Source organism: Hyposmocoma kahamanoa, unplaced genomic scaffold (genome assembly GCF_003589595.1).
Source record: "Hyposmocoma kahamanoa isolate Upper Pololo Valley unplaced genomic scaffold, ASM358959v1 100021, whole genome shotgun sequence".
In the NCBI taxonomy this organism is placed as follows: domain Eukaryota; kingdom Metazoa; phylum Arthropoda; class Insecta; order Lepidoptera; family Cosmopterigidae; genus Hyposmocoma; species Hyposmocoma kahamanoa.
Window position 1 is genome coordinate 19,805,529 of NW_020653200.1, and position 23,585 is coordinate 19,829,113.

Genomic DNA, 23,585 nt, shown 5'->3' on the forward strand with positions numbered 1-23,585 from the left:
CTTGATACCAAATGCTGGGACGAACAAGTCGCGTGTTGCATTCAGACAGTTGCAGTGCCCCTCAGAACTTTAAATCGCAAAGATAAAAGGGGCACTGAAGCTAGGCGTCTCACTGAGACAAGTTGAAAAGTCGCATGTGCCTGTAATTTCACCAGCACCATTACATTACTGCTTAGCGGTAGAAATATATAAGATAATTAAAATGATCTCGTATCTAGTTTACATGCTAAACACACGTGTAAGCATAATAGTATTGCATTCCCAGAATTTAACCTAGAGTGGTTAGTAGCCATGTGTGTCGCACCGCCGCCGCTGATGAACTTGCCTGGCATGGGGAAAATTTATTTTAATGCGCCCCTTATTCCAGCGTTGTCCGCTCGAGTTTCTGAAAGTTGACTAGTCAGTCATTATAAGTCGTTATTTTAGTCCCAAAAAAGTAGATTTAGTTAGTGCGCCGTTCAAAAGTTAAGAAACTTTTCCACCGCGAGGCGAGACGAAGATTGAAATTTTTATGGCAAAATACTTTTTTTTTTTTTTTTTGTATGTTTCGCTAGGGAACCTCTACCATTAGCAGAGACCTTTTTTGGCGAAATATTTATTAACAATTTTTTATTATTTTTACTTTACAGAATCGATCGAGAACCGATACAATGTTGTATGGCTCTTTCGTCAATTCAGGGAGGATTTTGCATGGAGTTGGGTTGCAATTTATTTCTTTACTATAACATCGCTTACACACTAATTACTTTATATATATACATTACTTTTTTATCTTACATTCGTTCCTATTTATTACATTTCTCTTATACAATACTACAGTTCTGTTTTATCTTATTTTACTATTTTATAATTTTTACATTACAACGTTTCCTAGGGGTATATTCTTCATATAGATTTACCATTTCTTTACAATTTTTACATTTACTTTTGTTTCTTAAAATTCTAGTTTTACATTATCTTGCGTACTATTTATTTTCTATTTGTATCCTTATTTATATTATTGTATCTGATTTATTTTGTACTTGGCTTCCTGCTTTATATATTAAAATATAAGGAGGAGGAGCCTGATGATACCTATTTATTTTTATTTACTACCTTTCTAATTATATCTTTGGAAAACTTTAGAAATTTGTCTCTACTGTCTGTGTTCATCATTATTGTATGTATTGTGCTTTCTGTAATGCTCTCTCCTATCGTCATTTCGGCGTCGAACCTATTCCTCGCATATCTCGGGCAGCACGTGACTACGTGCATCACGCTTTCCTCTACTTCCTCGTTACATTCACACGATGGGCTCTCCTTACACTTAAACCGATATAAGTATGAGGAGAACCCGCCGTGTCCCGTCATCAGTTGGACTAGCAGCGGATCGAGCTCCACCTTTCTAAGTAGACCATATGCTGAGATGGCATCCGGAAAGAATATTTTTGTGGTGGATGCAGTTGTTCCCTCTACGTAGCGCCTGTTCCACTCGTCAAGCGAGTCCAATCGGATTTGTCGCTTGATGAATGAGACAGGACATCTATCGTAGTCGGCCCTGGTCTTTTTGTTGAGAGCTGCATCCTTAGCTAGTTTGTCGGCTCTCTCATTCCCCTCCAACCCCGCGTGAGCTTTAATCCAAAAGAGATTAACTACATTTTTATTTTTCGTAATTTCCGTTACGTTGGCTCTGATCTTAACTGCGAGGGGGTGGAGGGAAGTTCCATCAGCAATGGTCTCTAGCGCGGATCTTGAGTCACAGTAAATGTTGCAGTGCGGCGCCTTGTGTTTTAAGGCGTAACTCGTCGCCTCGGTCAAAGCCAGCAGCTCGGCCTGGTAGACGGTGCAGCTCCGGTCCAACTTCAATTTCTTAGTACTTATCTCTGCTGCATCATCCCATATGGATAATGCAGCACCGACTTTCCCCTCGATTTTGCTTCCGTCTGTGTAGATTTTCCGACCATGGTTGTCATGCTGTTCCAGAGCTGCGCCGTCCCCCAGGCATAAGAAGTCAATACCTATTTGTTCAGCGGGGTGAGGTTGCTCGATATAAGGTATTGGTCTTTCTAGCTCCCGATCACCTATTGCTCTCCGGGAATGGCCTTTCTTCACTTCATAAAGAGAGGCTGCTTCCCGGATCCTAATATCCAGTGGAAGCAGACCGGAGAGCAACAACGCCGAGTGCAGTGACACCGTCCTATATGACTTTACAATTTTTTGTGCAAAACCTCTTTGGACCGTATCGAGCTGCTTCCTGATTCCAAGCCTGTTCGTTGTCGTGGCCCACGCACTCGCTGCGTACCCTATCGTAGGCTCAACCACTGCGTTGTATATTGTCCTGATTATCTCGGAATGCAGCCCCCAATTTATTTTCGCGGCTCTGGAGAGTTGTTTATAAAGGTTTAAGGCCTTCCGGCAGACGTTTGTCACGTGGGTGTTAAATGTGAGTTTGCTGTCCACCGTAAGGCCAAGGATTTTGATCTCGCGAGACAGTTCAACGCCCACCCCGCCCATGGTCAGATGTGGGTAGTCGTACTTAATTTTGTTTGTAATAACCATCGCCTGGGTCTTGTGTGGCGCGAATTTCAACTTGTTTACGACTCCCCACCTCCGCACACGCTCGAGGGTAGCATTAGCCTGCTTTTGTAACTCTGCTGCATTGTGTCCCGAGAAAATCAGGGCAACATCGTCCGCAAAAGCCTGACAGTGTACCCCTTTGTCCTCTAACTCTTTTAGTAATGGGTCCAATAACAAATTCCAGAACGTAGGGCCCCCTATAGAGCCCTGTACGCAGCCCTTTGTCGTGTCCCTAATACTCTCTGCTCCGGCGTACCTAAGTCTAACCTTTCTTCCGGAGAGGTAACTATCAACTAGTCTCCTCAGATTTACGGGGCATCTTGATTCAGCAAGCCTGCAGCGAATCGCCGGCCACCAAGCGCTGTCAAAGGCTCCCTCTATGTCTAACGATACCAGTGCGCTGTGGCGTGAAACCGAACTGTCTGCGGCTCATACCCGGCAGAGTGTGCCATCGTATTCTCTTCACTAACATTTTCTCGAGTATCTTGCCCAGAACCGGTAGTAGTCCAATCGGCCTGTACGACTTGGGGTGAGTATAGTCGTCTTTGCCAGGCTTTGGCAGCACTACGATTGTTGCTTCCTTCCAGGCCGTTGGGAAATGGGCTAGCTCGAGGCATTTATTGTAAAGGGCTAAGAAAACCGGTGGGTTTAGGGTAATGGCCGCTTTGCAGATGTCTGCTGTAAATCCATCTCCTCCTGGCGCCTTCTTGGGATTGAAGCTCAGTATTGCCATTTGCAGTTCTTCTGTTGTGAACCTTGGATCACATATTTCACTATGCGTCTCATTGTTTACTTCCGCGGCTGTTTTGCGGATGTTATGGTGTTCCACATTGTCTTCGCTCTCCTCGTCCCTTGGATAGAAGGTTTCGGCCAGTAAACTGGCAGATTCCTCTCCTCCCAAGACTCTCCCATCTTTCACCAGTGGTACGTCTTCCCTTCTTTGAGTTGTTCGGCCAATTACCCTGTAAATACCTTCCCACATGGATTCCCGGTCTTGCTTTCCGCAGAAACTCTTCCAACTTAGCGTTTGGGCTTTCCTGGCTTCTTCTTGGTAGATTTCTTTGGCCTGCAGATAGCTCTCAATAACCTGCTGTCGTCTAATTGGAGCCGCACATTTGATCCGACGCTTCTTTGTTGCAACCTCGCCCTTAAGCTTGAGTAGCTCCGTATTTAACCATGGCAATCCTGTTGGCTTTTTATTCTTTGCTTTAGCTATTGTTTCATCACATGTTTTTCTAATTGTTTCTTTATTTTTGTCTACAATTGTATCTAAATCTTTACTGTTTGCTATTTTATCTACTTCTTCTCTATTGATATTTTCATTTTCCCAAACTAGAGTCAACTTCTCACCGAAGTCTCCCCAATTTGTCTTTTTTGTATTGTACAGTCTCGTTGTTCGCTTAATGTCCATTCCTTCTGATTTTTCTAATTTCAGCTCAAACAGGATTGCGTTATGGTCAGCGCTAGTTATCTGACTGTCCACTCTCCAGTGATCTACTCGTCCTAACATCTCCATCGAGCAGACAGTGAGGTCAACGCAGCTCATGAAGCGCTTCCCGCCTCTCACGGTATCAAATGTGGGTTCGCAGCCTCTATTAAGTATCTGCAGGTCCAATTCGTCTAGCGCACAGGATAAGATCTCGCCTTTGTGGTTTGTTGTCCTGCTTCCCCACCACGTATTCCAGGCATTCACATCCCCGCCTATTATTATGTTTGATGTGCCCAATTGGTTCTTAACTTTTGCCAGCCATTGGATGTACGGTTCGATGGGCTTGTCCCCGTCGAAATATATCGACACTAGCCCCACCTCCCACGCTCTAGTTTTTAATTTGACTACAGTGATATTGTGTGTAGTGAGCGTGGGGCACTGGATAATGTCTACAGTATCATCAAAGAGCGCAATGGCCGTTTTGTTAACGCTAACTGGGTTCCCACTGCATTGCACTACTTTGACTCCGGCGTAGGGCTTCATCCTCCCCGTAGACCCAATGTATGGCTCTTGTATCAAGGCTACTGTGATTTTCCTTGATATTGCCTCCGTCACTAGTTCGGCTGTTGCTAGCTGGCACTTCTGCAGATTTGCCTGGACCACTAAATATCTACCTGGGTTTTGTCTACTGGTGTCTTTTGCAACAGGGACCACTTTAGCAATATGCCACAGTGGCTCTCGCTATGGCTTCCCATTTGCGCCTCACTGGACAATCGCCACTGAATGCACTGTGGTCCCTGTACTCCAGTTTGGCTCTGGTGCAGTTTACACAGTCTGGGGCGGATGCTTCCCTCCATCCTGTACATTGTGCCCTCACGTGCGGGCCGCCGCAGTGGCTGCACACATCGACCTCCTCCCGGCAGAACCGCTTCCCATGGCCATACCCTAGACAGCGCGAGCACTGTACTAGGGGTGACTGGTCGGCGACCCTAATCCGCTGGTAGTCGATGTGTACTGCTCCGGCCTCTGTCAGTTGTTTCCACATATGCGGAGGGACTTTCGCCACAACATGTTCCGTGTGTGGGTTTCTAGCCCTTCTTCTGTACCTAATCTCTATGTTCTCTACATCACAGTCCTTCAGCAACAGATTCTTGTTCTGGGTTTTAAGAGCTCTCTTGATGTCCTCGTCTGTGTTGGCTTTCAGAATTCCATAGAATATAACGAGAGGATCTTTGTTTTTGGCCTCTTCCACGTTTAAATTTCCCCCGGTTTCCCTAATCTTGTCCCTAACTTTTCCTATTTCTTCCTTGTTTCTACATCCTATTATAATTTTTCTATCCCTTGCTTGCCTGATTCTGTCTATCCTAACCCCTTCCTCCCTTGCGTTAACAGCTTTTTTCACCTTCTCCAGTACCTGTTCCCCAGTGTCTTGCTCATCCTGTGACGTTATTATCACGGAGTGCATGGCAGGCCGTTCTTGAGGTTTCCCATTTGATGTACTGGCGGTTACACTAGCGTAAGTCCGGTTTTCCTGAAGCATTTCGCGTTGTATGCTGATCTGGTGTTGTAGCATTGCCATGTCCTCTCTATGTGCCTGGAGTAGGTTTCCATGCTCCTTTATTCGTCTGGCCAGGTCTATTTTGGCTTCTGTATCTTCTTGTTCCTTCCTCTCGTCCGTCTGTACTCCCTTTACCGCTGTGCTTTTTTGCTCCTTTATATTCTTACCCTTGCTTTTGTCCTCTTCTTTTCCCCTTCCTCCTCCTCTCTTTCCATTCAATTCTATCTCAAGCTCCTTTACCAGCTGATACAGCCTCTCAATAGCCTCTGTTACACCTGTTTTTATTTCCGTCCTCAGGTTTTTAGAAGCGGTTAGGTGCTGCTTTGCCTTACTGAGGCATGCTCGTGCCTCCGATGTCTTGTCGGAGTAGATGGTCTTCGGCGAGCGTGTATCAGCCGGGTGGGGTCTGGATTTCGTGTTATCTTGGGGTAGGGTTATTTTCAATTTCACAGGGTCTGCCTGCCCTCTGCTCGTCACTGGAGATGTGGTGGTGGGCGGGTCTTTTCCTGCAGCCTCCCATTCCCCAATACTCCTTCTCACCTTTTGGCAAAATACTTAGAATAATAACGCGTAGAAACCTAGTCCGCACACGCTAAGTGAGGCAAATTGAAGCACTCCCAATCGGCCTACACGAGCGGGCGGGCCTTCAGAGCTTAAGGTCAACTTGCACCGCGAACAGCTCCAGAATTTTAGCTAAAAATGACGAAATGTGCGGTAAATGAGAGTAAAAATACGTCAGACAAACATAAAATAGATACTACTTATATAATTGTAGGTCAATGTACTTATACTATACTTTTGAGGGAAATGTTATTCCATGGCATCATTATTTGTATATTTGTGTGCGTGCCGACGAGTGTAGATACAAGTTGCTTACGCCTACATGAATTTGATTTTTGCCTCACTTGTGACAGTTCGTTTGACATGAAACTCATTCTATGCGTTATGATTCTAAGGCAAAATATCAATTCTCTCTTAGCGCATCTTCGGTGGAAATGGTCTGGATTGACGAGGACGTGCAAGAAATGAACTGAAATATTTGTTGGTGTAATATTGAAGTGTTACTGCCTGCATAGTTATTAACTCTCTCCGCCGTCAATCGATTTGCGCAGTGCAAACTTGAAAACTGGATTAAATGGTGGAATAAGCCACGCTGTTACGTGTACTGGATGCAAATGTATGAAACAACAAACTTATTGTATACGCATATACATTAATGAGTAAAAAATTATATTGACTAAATCGCATGTTTTTGATTAGATTTTATAGACTACATTAAAATAATAAAAATATGACATATCATATACTCAACTCAGCCACACGTTTTTAAATAAAAAAGGTGAGCTCTACGACCACCACATGCAAGGTATAATGGAAATGGGTAGAATAGGTAAAACAAAAGCGATTATTTCCAAAAGATTTATTTCGATCATTACATGTTCGAAGAAATTTGTTTAAATCTAATGCACATACGTATGTGACAGATACTGAATAATGCGGTTCACGAAAAGATAAGTGAGTATAATAAATGAATAGGACAAAATGTTTCCACGTTAATAAATGTGGGACATGGAATCCAGTATCAGTATATTAAAATTGAGGTTGCGTAATTTGTATAGGTATACATATACATTTTAGTTTTAAGAAACTGGGGTAGGGTATTTGACTATTTTTTATATCTTCAATCAACTCACATGAACGTACATAAGGCGGAACTTAAGTTCGTTTTACGTTTTGTTTTCCGATATCTCAACTAATTTCTGGGGGCCTAACATAACTTTTCCAAAAAAAAAATTAGTTAAGTTAGAATTCAATTATAACATAAGTAGCAAGCGAATTCGCGTGAAGTGTTTGCCATAAGCTCGATCCAAATTATTTTATAGTAATTTTACATAAATTACTATAAAATAATTTGGATTTTATTTACGTTGATCAGTTGTTACTACCGAATTTCATTATTAAAATTATGACAATGTGATGTGTGGGTTTAGTTAACTTTTTTATAAAATTAGGAATTAAATTCCTATGTACTATCGTGGCCTATTATATTGTGTCATTATCATCCACAGCCCGACTTTCCGTACTACTAAGTATAGGTTTCCCGTAGTTTGTTTTTGGCCACCATTCGGTCGCTTCACAGTCGTCACTGCCTTCGCAATATGCCTTACTCAGCACCATCTAGGTACGTTACTCGATCTTCAGACCTTACTTCGTCTTCGAATCTCGGAGATCGAAAAATGGTATAACTTTATGACAACAATGCCACAGTGCATTGCCCTGTACAACTCTCATTTTGTACAGTGTTATGTGTGAGCGTCCATGTGTTGTAAGTCATAGTAATCAGAGTATATTGGGTGAAGAAGCAGGCTTTCACATATTGTGTATTATCAACCGACTTCTGTAAGGCTAGCACGATAGAGCGCGACTTGGGCGCAGCGACATAAAGCGCAAAATACTGCTACTCTCAGACAGAGATGTCCAGGCCACCCCAATAGTACGCATTTCGTGATTTCCCCTTGCCAATGCTCTGTACCAAAGGATAGAATTGAATATTATATGTGTCAAATATCTACCCTCTCATTTCTTACTATATAGGATTAGGATGCTGGCGACCTTCATCGTATCTTCATTTTGGATGTGTTCATCCCTAGACGCAACCTGAAGAGGCATAGCTTAATGAGAAAAAGTTTCCGATGTGTGATATTGCAACTGTCAGGTTCCGATTGGTACCTAAAAGAATTTAGGCTGTCACGTGGCCGTCGCGATCACCGTCTTTTTTGCAGTCTTTTTCCTCGAAATCTTTCCCACTCCCAGATGCGGATTCTTTTTGGTCGATATTTTTGCACCTACTTCCAGACGCGGATTCGAAGTCTTTGTTTTTCGTACTTGGTTCTTCATCGTCATCGTTTTCATGTTTCCTTTTGTCAGCAATACATTTGGTGAGGACGGATGTCATGGTACCAACATCCTTTTCCGTTTTACGTTGAGCCAGCGTAGCCAATGAAGCTTGATCTGTAAATTTATTCATTTTGTATACGTTAACAAAGTCAACAAATTTCAACAAGTTCATCAAAATAAAGCAATAAAAATGAACATGCTAAAATTATGTTATTTAATGTTTCATGATATCAATCAATGATTTTATGTTCTACATTTGTGCATAGCGAGCACACCGTTTATTCGGATGCGAATGAAGTTACAGGGAGAAGATAGTATGTGAATGTGATTACATACAGCGCTTTAAATCTGGCGGCATGGTGGCGAAAGTTATGTAGCCGGTGTGCCCCGGCGTGTTGGACGGCCAGGCGCCCGACACGAATTTCACACTGTTGCTGGCCTTCTCGGTCACCGGATTTGTTGAGGCCTGCCAATAAATACAATACAATTATTCTCCTTTATCCACAGACTAACTGAACCACTCACTGGTACCATTACTCTGGATTGCAATTTTTGACTTAGAAGTCACACTTATTAAATCAGTCGCTTTGAGCCGGTCAGAAAAAGCGTTATGTCCATGTGATGAGAGTGAAAATGACGAAAGCGAAAAGCGCAACCTGTATACAAACATAAAGCTCTTTTTAACCGGCTCGAGTCTACTCGGCAATAATAAGTGTGGTGACTCCCTTATAAAAAGGTGCCCACTCATATTTTAAGAAGCTGTGTTTCAGGAGGCGTCAGACAGCTGGTGTGAAGCTAGACAGCTCATTAGAGGCTGTTAAACGCCATGGGACTTCATCGGCGAGGCTCGGTGCTAAACGTGCAAGATCTACAGTGAATTACTAGCGATACGCCATTAGGCACCTGCCGACCGAATACGTGCTTGATGGGACGGTATACTCACGTACACAATCGTCTGCTTACAATAGTTTCCTTTGTATAACATGATTATAAGAAAAATTATTCAAAGGTTTTCTCAAACCCCTATTTCTTTTGCAAATATTCTAGGAAATTTGAAAATTTACAAAACAACATCACGAAGGAACTAAACAAGACTGAATTGCTGCCAGCTTAGCGTAGGAAGAAACCTTTGAAAGGGGTACAGTCCAATGTTTCAGCGCCCAGAGACGTGCAGTTGGCTAACGAACGGAACGCATAAGACTTTTTTATAAATTAAATGTAAAAACTAAACTCAATTTCGTTTAAAAATAAAATGATTCCACTCATACATAGCATGAGAAAAAAAAAAACGACAATTGGTCCTTGTGACATTGTGACATCACAACCTTAATGGCGGCATGCAAGCTTATGTAGCTAAGGATGTTTTGTTAAAAAGTGACAGAGATAACCCTTCATCAAATTTTAACCACGAACATAGCGTCAGGTCGAGTCTAAAAGCAAGTTTCAGAAAATTTTCAGTATGTCCTTGTGAGTAGATTGAATATTGCGTTGCAGTATTATTTTAGTTAAATACCCTATTATGTTATTATTGATTTAGTTTCATTCCACTAACATCATGCAAAATTTAAGTAGAGCATTAGAGTATTGCAGAAATTTACTATTTTGTTAATCACGTTGTTAATGCAAATTTATTTATTTATTACTATCGCTGGATAATTAATACGGAATTAGCAAAAGCTTTGAGTATAGACTCTGAAGGTACTGTATAGTAGGGATGCCGCAGACGTCTGCATCTGCTTTCATATCCGTGTCACTCGATGCAGAATTTTTGCGGATACGAATGTTTTGCAGGTCACGCTAAGATCGTCGGCAGCAGGTCCTACTCAAAGCGCGTGCAGAGTGAAAATTATTGGCTTTATTACGTTAACTTACTAACTTTTTCATTCAAGATAGCCCAGCTCAATTCACACAAAAGACGACCCACAACATCTTTAAAAACTTTAAGTATTAATAAATGTCATAATATTTCTATTCATTCTGTATTCCATCTCTTTTGCAACAAAATTATGCCAAATGATTATTTTTTTACTTAAATTAATGATAATTCAATGATCCTTATTTTCTTAGAAAAAAAAAATCACACATCCGTATCTCCAGATTTCAAAGATGAAAAATTCTCGTCTGCGTCTGCAGTGTTCTCATAAACCACATCTGCGGCATCCCTCCTACAAAGACACGTTTTCTTTTACATTTAAAAAGCCCAGTGATACAGTCTTGCCTCTTCTTTATTAGGTACCGGCTTAACTAACGTTTACAATATTGGTGTTGTGTTTGCGACGATACAGCAAGCGGGTCAGGGTGTAAGCGTAATTACCGATGTCACGGCTTGCTGTTACATCGCGTCCTTCAAACACTCGCGTAAACACTCAATACTCTATTTTGGCTGTGGGAACTTTGATTACCGCTCAATCAATGTTGTAATTAGCAAGTCTGCAATGCTTTAAGCTTGTCTTCGATGCTTTGCGTTAGAGATTATAATATCAAGTATATATCTATTCAAAGCGTAGGTATGTATTTGAAGAGGTGCTGTTAACGACTTCGTGTAAGAAATAATCTTTAAGGAAATGTAAAATTTATGTATAAATTGTCAACCGTTTACTAAAGCATGATAATGGCTATAGCCAGTCACTCTTTTACCTGATTTTATGTAAATAATTCGAAAATTACATATGCAAGTAGTTACATTTGCAATTAACACTTTCGCCATCTTTTTCCTGCTATTTAGACATTTCATTTCGTTTTACGTAAATGATTTTCGTACTCTGGGTTCTAGAATACGTATTGTTCTGAGTTTATATCATCGTAATGAGAAGGTGCGGGCTGCGGTGGCGCCACGCGGGTTTATAATAACAGACCACTGCAACAGACTCAGATGTCCCCTCTCATTTCACGGAATTACTAAACGCAATAATCCTAGCCTAGAATAAGAATACCTACCTATTCTGTCTATAGCTAGTATTTGCTTGTAAAATAATTTGAAATGTAGATGTAGATTTAAAATTCGTTATACTTAGTGATTTGTATGTACTTGTCACTGTTAGTAGTAGTAGAGCTCCTTGTGAAAGAGGTTGTCCAGGGAATTACTGCCACCTGACCTATTTCTGCCGCCAAGCAGTAATGTCAGCATTACTGTGCTCCGGTTTTGAAGGGTAAGGGTGCTGGTGAAATTACAGGCACTCAACTTATGTTTCAGGGTGACGGGCGCAGTGGAAGTGCCCCTCAGATCTTTGTGATTTAAAGCTCTCAGATCTTTGTGATTTAAAGCTCTGAATGGCATTGCAATTGTTATAGACAGGCGTACTGATAGCATCAGGCGCACGACTTGTTCGTCTCGTCACTTGATATTATAAAAAATAAAAAAAATAAAAAACAGTTATTTTCGGAACTTGCGACAGACGTCCCATTATGTATAAAGAATTCTTCCTAACGACTCCTTGCTTTTGGGCCACATTGACCGAAATAAGTCATTTGCTTAATTTGTCTACGTAACGCTGCAATGTTTTATATTCGAAAAATTACAGAAGCCGCCTGTGGTGACCAACATACGCGTTGTTAGAATTACTTGAAACCTTGACAGAGTTGTGGTGAAGATTACACTAATTTAGATCCCGGCACAGCGGGCTGAGGTGTTTGTCTAACCGCAGTTTGAACTTCGAGCTGTGACCTTGGCCTGCTATGAACATCTTTGGAAAAATATCTCGTAACCAAGTGTTTCGTTAAATGACGTACTTAGGTTTATAAAATCAGGAACTACTAGTCATACTCCCTGCTTACAATCGTTACATTTTCGTATAACTAGAGTTATGGAGGCCCTTCAATTCTGATTGCATGGCAAAAATAATCGTTACCCATGTAACAGAGATATCAAGCTATTAACAATTTTAAAACAACATAATATTGTCTGCATCACAATATGCGCACGCACCGCAATTACGTAACATAAATTCAAAGTTGGAACGCTCGTGATCGATGGGACCGTTGGGTTCGGAAACGCAACAAAACCATGTCAAGTTGTTATATATTTGATTTATGGCCCCAATTTTATAAAATAATTTAAACTGTTACGTTCATTTCACATTGGTTATTAAACAATTCCACAAATGCATCGCCTGAATTTAATTTTATGACCCTATTGTTATATAGACTATATTTACCTATACAAGCGGTCATAAAGTAGATAAGCTGCCATAAAACTGTAAAACTAAATAGGGAAAGAAGCATTCTAAACTGCCGATTAAACGTATATAAAACCCAGATTAAAACATAAAACCTTCACGCTGTCAACACAGAATTTAACCTCTCTACTGGATGACACGATGAAAAAAGAACATAAAATAAAAAAAGAATAACGAGCAAAGAGGCGCATTAAGAATTGAGATAAGAGAGATGGACGAGCACTCAACGGCGCGCGGCCAACTTTATTATTTATTGACACTTAAAATAATTACCTGTTTGGCCCGTGCCGAAACGTGGACATTCGGGTGTCGAAGACCTCCACCCGCGCTGTGAACGTGTAAGATTCGCAAAAAATAAGATCCGGATGTATGAGAGGCTCTTTATCGAATACTTTTTTAAATAAAATAATATAATACGCTTAAACTATTTTTAACATGTAAAATTTTTCGCAGTTGTCTGTGAAAGTGAAACTATACGAAGAATGAAATATAAGGTATACCTGGGGATTCTTCGTTAGCAACATTAGAAAAACAAATGGCACTTGTTGGCTTCTTGCAGTCAAATAAATCTGCATCAACAACCAACAAAAACTTCGCAGGCATGACGCAGATAATCCAAATGATCGCTTACAAAAAAGCTGTAAGAATGGCGATAAAATGACTGAGCTGCCAAAACGGACGAAACGAAATACAAGCTTTTTTATCAGAGAGGCTTGTACGCTGTCGCCATAAACGTCGGCGGGTGATAAACACCAGCGGTGGATTTAGATGTTTTTCCCAAGGGCATAAATAAGAAAAAAAAATAAAAAGTTTTAAAGATATCGTAAAAAGCGTCTCGGTAGCGGTCAAAACGCATGTTTCAGATAGGACGCACGCACCATACAGTTCGGAAGATTGTAGGTGATGGCAAGCAAATGCGCAATGTCATAATGAACTTGCAATATAAACAAGCCATGCAATGACGCGACGTCGTCGGAATCGCTACTACAAAACCAGCGAAGTCGCATGCTCAATACATTGTACGAGTATTACGGTCGCGAAATTTTACTAGTATATTGGCTGCAACGTCACCGGCGTCGTTTTGATATGTCTGTATACAGCATCCCTAAAACAATGTAGGGCAAGATCAGTCAGGAAATATTAGTATCAAGATGTTGTTCACAATCACAAAGAGAAATCAGAATTGAAAAGTTGACATTAATAGGTAATTTTAAAAATCTTTACTTGCTTGTAAGTTTCCTTTCAATATAAAAGGTTAGATTTCGGCTCCTACGGAATTAAAAAAAGTAATATTGTTCTACTTAAAATACGAACATTGACAACAAAAGTCATTTACCTGCTACGGTTATTTCAGGGGCTAAAACTAACTTGGCAATCTTTAAAATAATATGGATAACAAAACTCAGATGAAAAGCTGAGATCGAGGGTAGTCTTGGTGGAATCGATTACGCAACGATTAACTCCCTCGTATCGTAAATCAATCGCGCAGCCGCAGCCGCCATCTGTCAATAATGAGAGCGTATGAATCACGCGCCATCGCGCCGCTCTTGTAATGTATTCTGATGTGCGTCTTTTAAAACCTTTTAAGATCTTACATTCTTACGTTTCTAAATTATTTTAAATTGATCGAATAGCTTACCATAGCAAAGTATATATTAAAAAAAAGTGACAGAAATGATGCAGATGAAAAAGCAGCTAAATCGACAAGTAGTAAAAAACAAAATATTAAAAACGCCGTATTGAATGTTTCTGGTATATTTCTCAGTAAATTTACCGAGAATAAAATAGTAAAGAGAAGAGGTATCCTCTATCTATAACAAACATTCAAAACCGGGTACGAAATAGTGAACATATTTATTTTCTTTGATAATCCGAAAATTATCCACGCTGACCATTGACTTACAATTACAATGATGCTGACAGATAATTTTGTCTCTTAAATTTTTGACTAAAAATGAAAACAGTGAGGAAACTAAATAAATACGACGAACAATTTTTGGGGACACGATTTGGTTTGTGATTGTTTTTTTAGATTGACATTGACACTTTTGCATACATCTCTGACACAAACACATGCCACGACATCTTTCATTTCCCAATTAATTTGACAAGTATCAAGATAATGATCAAGGTATATACCTAATTATCAATAATAATAATAGTAATAATAATGCTCACACTCAACATAGCCCCGCACTAAGGAATGGACACACAGACAACCACAAATTACACCCAAACTCACGAGAGAAATAAATGTAGGCCATACAAATAGTTCACCCGGTTCCCGTTCTCTGCTCATTTTTTGTAATTTTGAAAATATTTTTTAACGTAAATGTTAATTTTGTGTCGTTTATATACATACTACTTACACTCTTACTCATATTACACGCATATTACTCACACCCACCACACTCTTACTGCTGTATACACTACGATTTTACAGTAACGTCTAATACTCGTATGAATTACCACTTGTATGACTTCTTTTTGTCAGTCTCCTTTCGCCTGTTGGACTTCAATCTTTGCCTTAAATATGTACAAACTGTTTTTGATATTTTCATTTCCCTTTTAAAAAATGACTTGCACAAATAATCTATTAACTAATATCGACCGCACTTCCATATTTGAATCTTATTTCTGTAAACCTGAAGAATGTTCAACACTAATTACGCCTGGTTCTAAAAAGCTCAATTTTCTCTCCCAAAATATCCGTAGCATAAACGCTAACATGTCAAGCTTCACAACTTTACTTCGAAGGGTGTCAATACATTGCGATGTGATAATTCTCGCGGAATGCTGGCTGTCGGTTAACTCGAATGTCCCTACTCTTCTTGGCTATAGTATGTACAAATCGTCAGAATTATACAATCAAAACGACGGCCTTGTGGTCTATGTCAACAATGCCTACAGCAATGTTACTGTAGAGGAGCCAACTGTGTCTGATTTTAACTGTCTGCTAATAAAATTTGGTACACAACTGGCTGTGGTAGCCATATACAGACCACCCGCCTTTGTTAGCATTGATAACTTTCTAGTTTCACTGGGGGATGTTCTTGGTAGTTTGTCAGCTTTTGGAACTGTAGCCATAATAGGAGATATAAATATCGATATCACACCAAATAAATTTGACACCACCTCTCTTGATTACCAGGACCTAATAGCTCATTATGGTTTATACCCCGGTCACTTTTATATATATATATATCTTTATTGCACCAAACAAATAAACAGAAACAAAAAAAAAATAACATAAGGTGAGCAAAGGTGGACTTATCTCTAAAAGAGATCTCTTCCAGCCAACCCAAGGCAGTGAGAGCAAAGGTTTTAAGCGGGGAACGGCGTGCAAAAGAGATAACAAAAGATGATAATCTACATGTATAAAATATGCATATATAAAATTACCGTTAAATAATTAAAATAGTATATAAATAAATAGACTACATAACGTATAATACATTGTATCAATAAACTTACACATATACAAATATGATGATTATTAAGAGAGTTCAGCAAGAAAGTGCGCTGTCAACCTTTTCTTGAAGGAAGCAATTGACGGACTAGACTGAATATGGGAAGGGAGTCTGTTCCACAGCTGCGCTGCACGAGAGGAAAAGGAGTTGTAAAAGAAATTTGTTTTACAATTAGGACGAACGAGCATCTTAGTGATGCACGGACGCCTTGAGCGGCTAGGAGGGGGAAGCAGTTGGAACCGGGAACGTAGGTAGGAAGGGGAATTTGGGTCATGAAGTATATTAAAAAGGGTGGACAGGATATGCACATCACGGCGAAGGCGGATTGGGAGCCATTTTAACCGAGCACGAAATTCGGAAACGTGATCAAATTTTCGGAGACCGAAAATAAATCTGATAGCCAGGTTCTGTAGACGCTCTAGTTTGTTTAAAAGGTCTTCGGTCGCATCCAAGTAACAAACGTCGGCATAGTCAAGAACAGGGAGTAAAAGAGTTTGCGCAAGCATAATTTTGGTGTGAAAAGGAAGAAAGTATTGGAGACGTTTGAGAGAATGATATGAGAAGTACATTCGTCTGCTGACCTCATTGACATGAGAAGTCCAAGACAAGGTGCAGTCCATTACTAACCCGAGATTTTTAGCCTTGTCAGTATATGCAATTGGAACTCCGTCATATACCAGAGGAGGTACCAAAGACCAGTCCAACTTGGACCTCAATCTGCTACTGCCCACAATCATTGCTTGAGACTTGGCTGGATTAACCAAAAGGCCAAATGACTTGGCCCATAACTGAATGGCAGACAAACTTTTACTACACGAGAAGATAGCGGGACTTGCATTGACCACACTATATTGAGAACCTCTCTTGCGGCCACAACGCTAGTCTTAGATGCAACAATTACTGACCACTACGCTGTCCTACTCTCTGTCGAAACAAATAGTCGAATTCCATGTCGCAAACACTCCAGGATCGACTTTATTGAACTAGATGAAGCCATCAATCAAATAGATTTTGACACGGTATATTCCACTAATGATGTAAACGTTGCTACTCGATATTTGATTCTTCCTATTCGTCTGGCCATTAAAAGATGCACTAAATCCTATTACGTATCTCATAGGCGGAGAGTGCTGAAGCCTTGGATTACCCCGGGCCTAATAAAATGCATGAGGCATAGAGACAATCTGTATAGGAAACTAAAAAAACATCCTAATGATGAAATTCTCAAACTCTCTTATGTATTTAAACAAACCAAAAAACATAGCTGATTTACTTTTGAAAGTAGGAAGTTCACCTCAAAGTTCAATTGATTTGGTGAACCATTTCTTTGTAAATGTGGGCCCTAATTTGGCACACACCAATATGCAGAGCTCGGGATCCAATTATAATCTGCCTGAGAGGTTCTATGGTAAATCTTTTGTTATGCTGGAGACAGATGAGCGTGAAGTGGAGCAATTAATTAACTCTCTAAAGGCGGATTGTGCAACGGGATGGGATGATATCTCTGGAAGTCTTATAAGACGATACAAAAACCTCATCATACCGCCGCTCACGTACATCTGTAATCTCAGTATCTCTACAGGAGTTTTTCCTGAACAATTTAAAACGGCGGTTATACACCCTATATATAAGGCGGGGGATCGGGGCCGTTTCAACAGCTATAGGCCCATCTCAGTCCTATCAGCCTTGTCAAAGATTCTTGAGCGCATTCTCAACAACAGGCTGGTTAATTTTTTGGAAACCACTCACCTTCTATCCGTTAACCAGTTCGGATTTCGGAAGGGTAGATCGACTGCAGATGCTGTACATCAGTTAGTTGATCATGTGGTCATCAACTTGGATAACCGACGTGGATGTCTCGGTATATTTCTGGATCTGGCCAAGGCATTTGATACGGTTTCGATACCCCGACTATTACATAAGCTGCAATCACTGGGACTGAGGGAACCACAGTTTGATTTATTTTTTTTTTTTTATTAAAAATGGACGTACTCTTGACCACTACCTAGCCCTAGAGCAAAGATGAGGTCTACGTTGGTACGAGCTCGCCCAGAAGATGCCTATTCAATCGCACCTTGAAAATATTCGGGTTGTATGTACTCGGAAAAATAGACGCAGGCAGGGAATTCCAGTCACGGGCTGTGCGCATTATAAAAGATGACGAAAAGCGCTTAGTACGTCTTAAAGGAATATCAACCAGGTGAGGGTGATATCCCGCCGTTCGTCTAGATGTCCGATGGTAAAAGGGGGCGGATGGAATGAGCTGGTGGAGCTCATGGGCACACTCTCCGAAGTATAATCTGTAAAAAACCGACAGACCCGCGACCTTTCGCCGATGGGCTAAACTATGAAGTTTATATTCGAGCTCATCGTCGCCAATAAGCCTCCTGGCTCTGCGATCAATCGAGTCAAGAGCCTCTAGTTGGTATTTCGCTGAGCCATCCCACAGGTGACTGCAATACTCCATGCAAGACCGGACCTGCGCTTTATATAAGGTTAATATATAAATAAGGTGATATATTTAGAAGCTACCTCTCGGAGAGAACTCAGTATGTAAAAATTGGTGCCTATACTAGCGACGCCCAACCCATTACGTTCGGAGTTCCACAGGGAAGCATTCTGGGTCCCACACTGTTCCTAGTATATATCAATGATCTTTGTGATTTACAGCTTCAGAACTGTAAAATTTTCTCATACGCTGATGACACCGCGCTGATATTCTCTGGTGCGGATTGGGATGAGACCTATCAATCTGCACAGGCTGGTTTTAGTGTGGTAAGGAGGTGGCTCAACGACAATCTTCTCACACTTAATGCAGAAAAAACAAAAGTAGTCCCTTTTTCAATCCGCAACCATACTATACCTGATAACTCACAACTCAAAATTGCCGTCATCTCCAACCACGTTTCAGTATCAACAACCTTTTTGGAAATTACAAACAGTATAAAATACCTTGGAGTGCTGATTGACACAAATCTTAATTTTAGACAGCATATTAATTTATTATCAGCGCGCATTCGGAAGCTCATTTACATCTTCAAGTCTCTCCGTCACGTAGCAGACCCCTACATCATGAAAATGGTATACCTTGCTCTAGGACAAAGCTTATTTACTTATTGCATTTCCGTCTGGGGTGGGGCCGCTAGGACTCATTTTATTCGTGTGGAGCGAGCACAAAGAGTGATTCTGAAAGTTGCCTGCTTCAAACCGTACCGTTTTCCTACTACGGATCTTTATGACTTTTGTCAAGTTCTTACTGTTAGGCAACTTTTTATCTTCTGGACGGTGTTGAGACAACACACCCTTACACCTTATGACAGTGGCTCTGATAGGCGAAATTGCATAGTGGCCTCTTGTGACCGACTGAGGACTGCCTTTAGCCACAGATTTTTCTGTTTCCTTGGATATTTTCTTTACAATAAACTCCATCGAGAGCTTCACATTTTTGGGTTGAATAATTTCGAATGTAAGAAGAGGTTGGCAAACTGGTTGCAAAAATTAAATTATGATGATACGGAAAAGTTGCTTCATCCAATAGTCTGAATCAAACTTAATGTTCCGTTACTGGTACACACACTTACATGCTCACACACGCACACATGTATCCAAATCACACACACCCAAACACACTCGCGCGCACACAAATACACATACACACACACACATGTATTCCAAATTACACACAACCAAAAACACACACACACACAGCGCGTGCACATAAAAGAATTATCTGGAAGGTTTTTCTGTTACCGTAACTTATTTATTTATTTATTTTTTCTCTCATACATATTTGTGGTTGGTATAATATGTATACTTAGTAACATATGTTTCATTTGCAAGGGTTGGGGCCTGGTGACTTGTAGCACAGGTGTTAAGCCTATAGCAAGCACCAGCTCCTACAAAATACTGTTCTAAAATTACTAAGATTGTTTATGTACTTCTTATTTGTTGTTGTATTTGTGGAGAAATAGAAAGTATTATTATTATTATTATTACCCGGCCCGGGAATCGAGACTGGGACCTCGGCGTGGCAGTCCTATGGTAACCGTTCGGCCACGGATAGAGATGGGGTTTTTACCCGATAAATATCGGCTAAAGGATAAATATCCATTTTTACTTAGTATTTATCCTAAAACATGGATAATATTTTTTTTGTGTTTTTTATAATAAAATTCATATGAATGCGTTTTTTATTAAATAATTACGTACGATTACTTGTCATTTTGACATTGTTATAAAAATGTTTATAAACTATACTTTAAGGAGTAATTTCATGGTAAACATTAGAACCACTCAAACGGAATATGATCATATTTATCCAAGTACACCAAAAATTTCATTAGTGCTTTTTAAGTGCAGGATTTGCGGTGCATTACTGCATTTTATTTGAGATGTTTTTGTTGGTAGTACGGAGGGTATTTATTTAGCAATGCAGAATAATAATTTTTATTTATAAAAACATGTATTTAAAGTGAATCCTTTTCTAAAAAATAAATATGGATATTTATCCATATTTATCTTTCTACTGAGTATTTATCCCAATGATATTTATCCATAACCCATCTCTAGTCACGGAGGCAGTTAATCAATGATAATTATCATTTCGAACCCTGATACAAAACATAAGTGTTCAGAAATTCAGGCGTGTAAGTATGCTTTACGGCGCATGCGGCGATCGTGGACAGCGTGGTCACCCAATGAGAGCACGTGTTTTCGTTGTGACATTCCGAGTGTCCGAGCTACCCGGTTACCCAACGAATCACCATGATTTTTTGGTTTCACGCTATTTTCAATTTAATGAGAGTAAGTACGTATACGTAAGTAAAATGATTTTTATCTTTTACCGTCTTATATTGATTTTGAGTTATTCAGGTTCAAACCACTGTCTCGCGTCGAGCTACTTTTATGTGATATTTATAATAAATAAGTTGTCGACTGGCACTCAACTGCTAAAATTGTCCGCATAATGAGTCATATCGCTCAAAGCTACATAAGTTCTTTATGCCCGATAAATTTTTACAGTCATTTGCAGAACGATCTGCATTGCATCACTTTAAAAGTACCTACAATTTGCATCAGAAGTTGATGCTTTCTTTTGAAACTTAATAACACGCAAGTAATTAAACGCACAGAATACATTTCTGGCCAACACAACATTTCGAAAGTGAAGTAAAAGAGTTCATAAAGTATAACATAATATATAGGTATATTCAAGTGAAATTACAAATAATAATATTTTTGGAATATTTTAATATACTTATATTATTATTGTACTTATAATTTTAGAGTATTAACTAATACACAATGTCCATGGTAAGTGATGTGTGAGGTGAAGTAAATGTTAGATTGACGTTCTAACAAATTAAATATACCCATTTGTTTAGTTTTGGTAGTGATATAACGTTTAGTAAGATCATTATCTAGGTATCCTTCGCTATTTATCAGATGAATCAAATTATGACGCCATTGAATTTGTTACGTTGCAGCAACTGTCGTATTGATATGTAAAACACTGAGTCAAAAGCCGGGCCTTGATCTAAACTCGCGATCAGATAGCGCAAATTACTTAAACAATAAACTTGACATTGACTGCATGACTTTCATTCATGGGCTTAATATTAACACTAAACGAGGCTTCATTGAGCGCACGCGTGGACGAATGGACCCCCCATGAATCGATAATGCGATTATACGGAGCAATCGATCGATTATCATTCGAATCGACTCAATAAGCCTGCACTTTCACCGGGTGTGAATGTCAAATCCCTGTGACATTATTAAATCTGGATCGAAATATAATCTTGTGAAGTGTTTGTTTCGGTTTAAAATCCTTTTTGTTACGGTCACTTGTTTTTAAAAGACATCCCTGTTAAATATTATCTGTTAAATATTTTTGTGATCAATCGCCGTATGATATTAAAGAATGCATCGTTTTGAAGTGTGAACGACTCTGACATTTCATTATTGCAGTCAGTTTAATTCCTTTTGCCGGATTTGGAAAAGGAATTGTAAATATCAAAAGTTGAACTTAATATTCTGTATGGCATGTGATTCACTGGAGAGTGTGTATGGCATGCGATTCACAGGAGAGTGTGTATGGACTGTTAGAGATAGCATATCGGTATCTTCATCTTCTTCCTGCGCTTTGTTCATACGCCTAACAAGTATATTATTGCGCCTATTTATCTAATTCCAGTTTAAAATTATGTTTGAATTAATATCTATCATTCTTGACGCACTCCCAAATTGCATTTCAAAGCTTTAACCATCCAAAACTCAGCAGCTCAAAACTTGTAATAAAGATGGTATAAATGCAGTTATTCCTAATAAACGATTCTTCCAGATCATCTTTCTTTGACTACACAGTACTAAACTACATCACCACAGTACTAAATGAACAACCTCTGTAAGTAACTAAAGGCTGGCCAGTTAGATATTGACTTTAAACATGTTGCGGAATTGAAAAGGTCGTACAGTTTTTTGTAAAAACCAAAACTTCGCGGATTTCAGTTGATAGTAGGATCATATTACGAGGAAGTCTCCAAGATTTCTATTTTTAATTGTTACAGATGTACAAAGGCTTGTTTTCGTCCGGTGAGCGCGTCGAATGGCGGCGCGCGAAAATACTTGCACGTACCATTTTCTCAGGGAAGCTTATGAATGAGCTGGATCAAGTCACGAGTTGCTTTGTGACGATTTTTTGTCGGGTCGTGACGCTTTGCCTTCCGTGTCGAAGGTCGGCTGACCGTGCGCTTTTCCAATGGTGATTCAATGCTACTATTATAGTACAAACGTCAAGAGTGATTCAAAATGTTTGCAAGATTTTTAAGGGGCAATTCTACTTATCCTTACAAACAACTTCTATGAAAAGCATAAAAAATATCGCAGACTTTTAGAGACTACCCTATACAATGTTGGAATTGGTTGCAAGGACTGAAATAAAATCAATATGTGCTTCTAAGATTTGTTGGCTCAGGTCTCATCATAATGATGGTGCAATTGAGAAGAACGTGTCGATATTTTTCAAGTAATTCCATCGATAAAATTGATTAACTCGCTAATCTAATGACTCGATTATAATTTAATTGTGAATAAAAACCGTATATAAATTCGTAAATACAAAAAATATGAATACATAATATTATAAAATTCTACTGAAAATACGCTCGATTTGCAGTAATAGACATCGACAATCGTCTTTTCAATGAAGGTGAGCAAACTTTCATAACATTGTGTCGATACCAATGATAAAGTGGCAGGTCGTCTGTCGGCAGCAGAATCGTGACCCGAGGCGGTCCATCAGTCACGATGTCAGGCCGTCTCTCCTTCAGCTTCTGAATGAACCGCGACAGTTACCCTTTACGAAATACCCAAGAAAAAATCGTCTCACGGAACCCGCTTATACTTCGATTGGACTTTGTTTTCTTAACCGTGCAATCACGAGCCCGATCAGAAGGTATTTTCATTATTTTTAAATAAGTAATTGTATTGTTCGACAT

The 23,585-nt window shown here is 39.7% G+C and overlaps 2 protein-coding genes across 2 annotated transcripts in view; one reads left to right on the forward strand and one right to left on the reverse strand.

Annotated features, from left to right (window-relative positions):
* Positions 1-22,902, forward strand: part of LOC113226792 (HEAT repeat-containing protein 5B) — an 81,588-nt gene extending 58,686 nt beyond the window's left edge. Inside the window, exon 42 of the mRNA XM_026459563.1 lies at positions 22,656-22,902. The gene's annotated coding sequence lies outside the window, so the exon portion shown is untranslated. The remainder of the gene's footprint in view (positions 1-22,655) is intronic.
* On the reverse strand, positions 7,442-8,975 carry LOC113228439. Its single transcript, XM_026461744.1, has 3 exons — positions 8,967-8,975; positions 8,778-8,907; positions 7,442-8,555 (listed from the first exon to the last, which is right to left on the reverse strand). Exons 1-3 carry the CDS (start codon positions 8,973-8,975, stop codon positions 8,284-8,286), a joined length of 411 nt encoding a protein of 136 aa, XP_026317529.1. The 3' UTR covers positions 7,442-8,283.
* Positions 22,903-23,585: the final 683 nt, after the last annotated feature.

What these genes read in the sequence shown, in the direction of transcription:
- LOC113228439 (XM_026461744.1), bottom strand. An exon ending in GCCGCCAGATTTAAAGCGCT is followed by an intron (nt 8,556 to 8,777) that starts GTATGTAATCAC and finishes ATAAATTTACAG; the next exon opens with ATCAAGCTTCATTGGCTACG.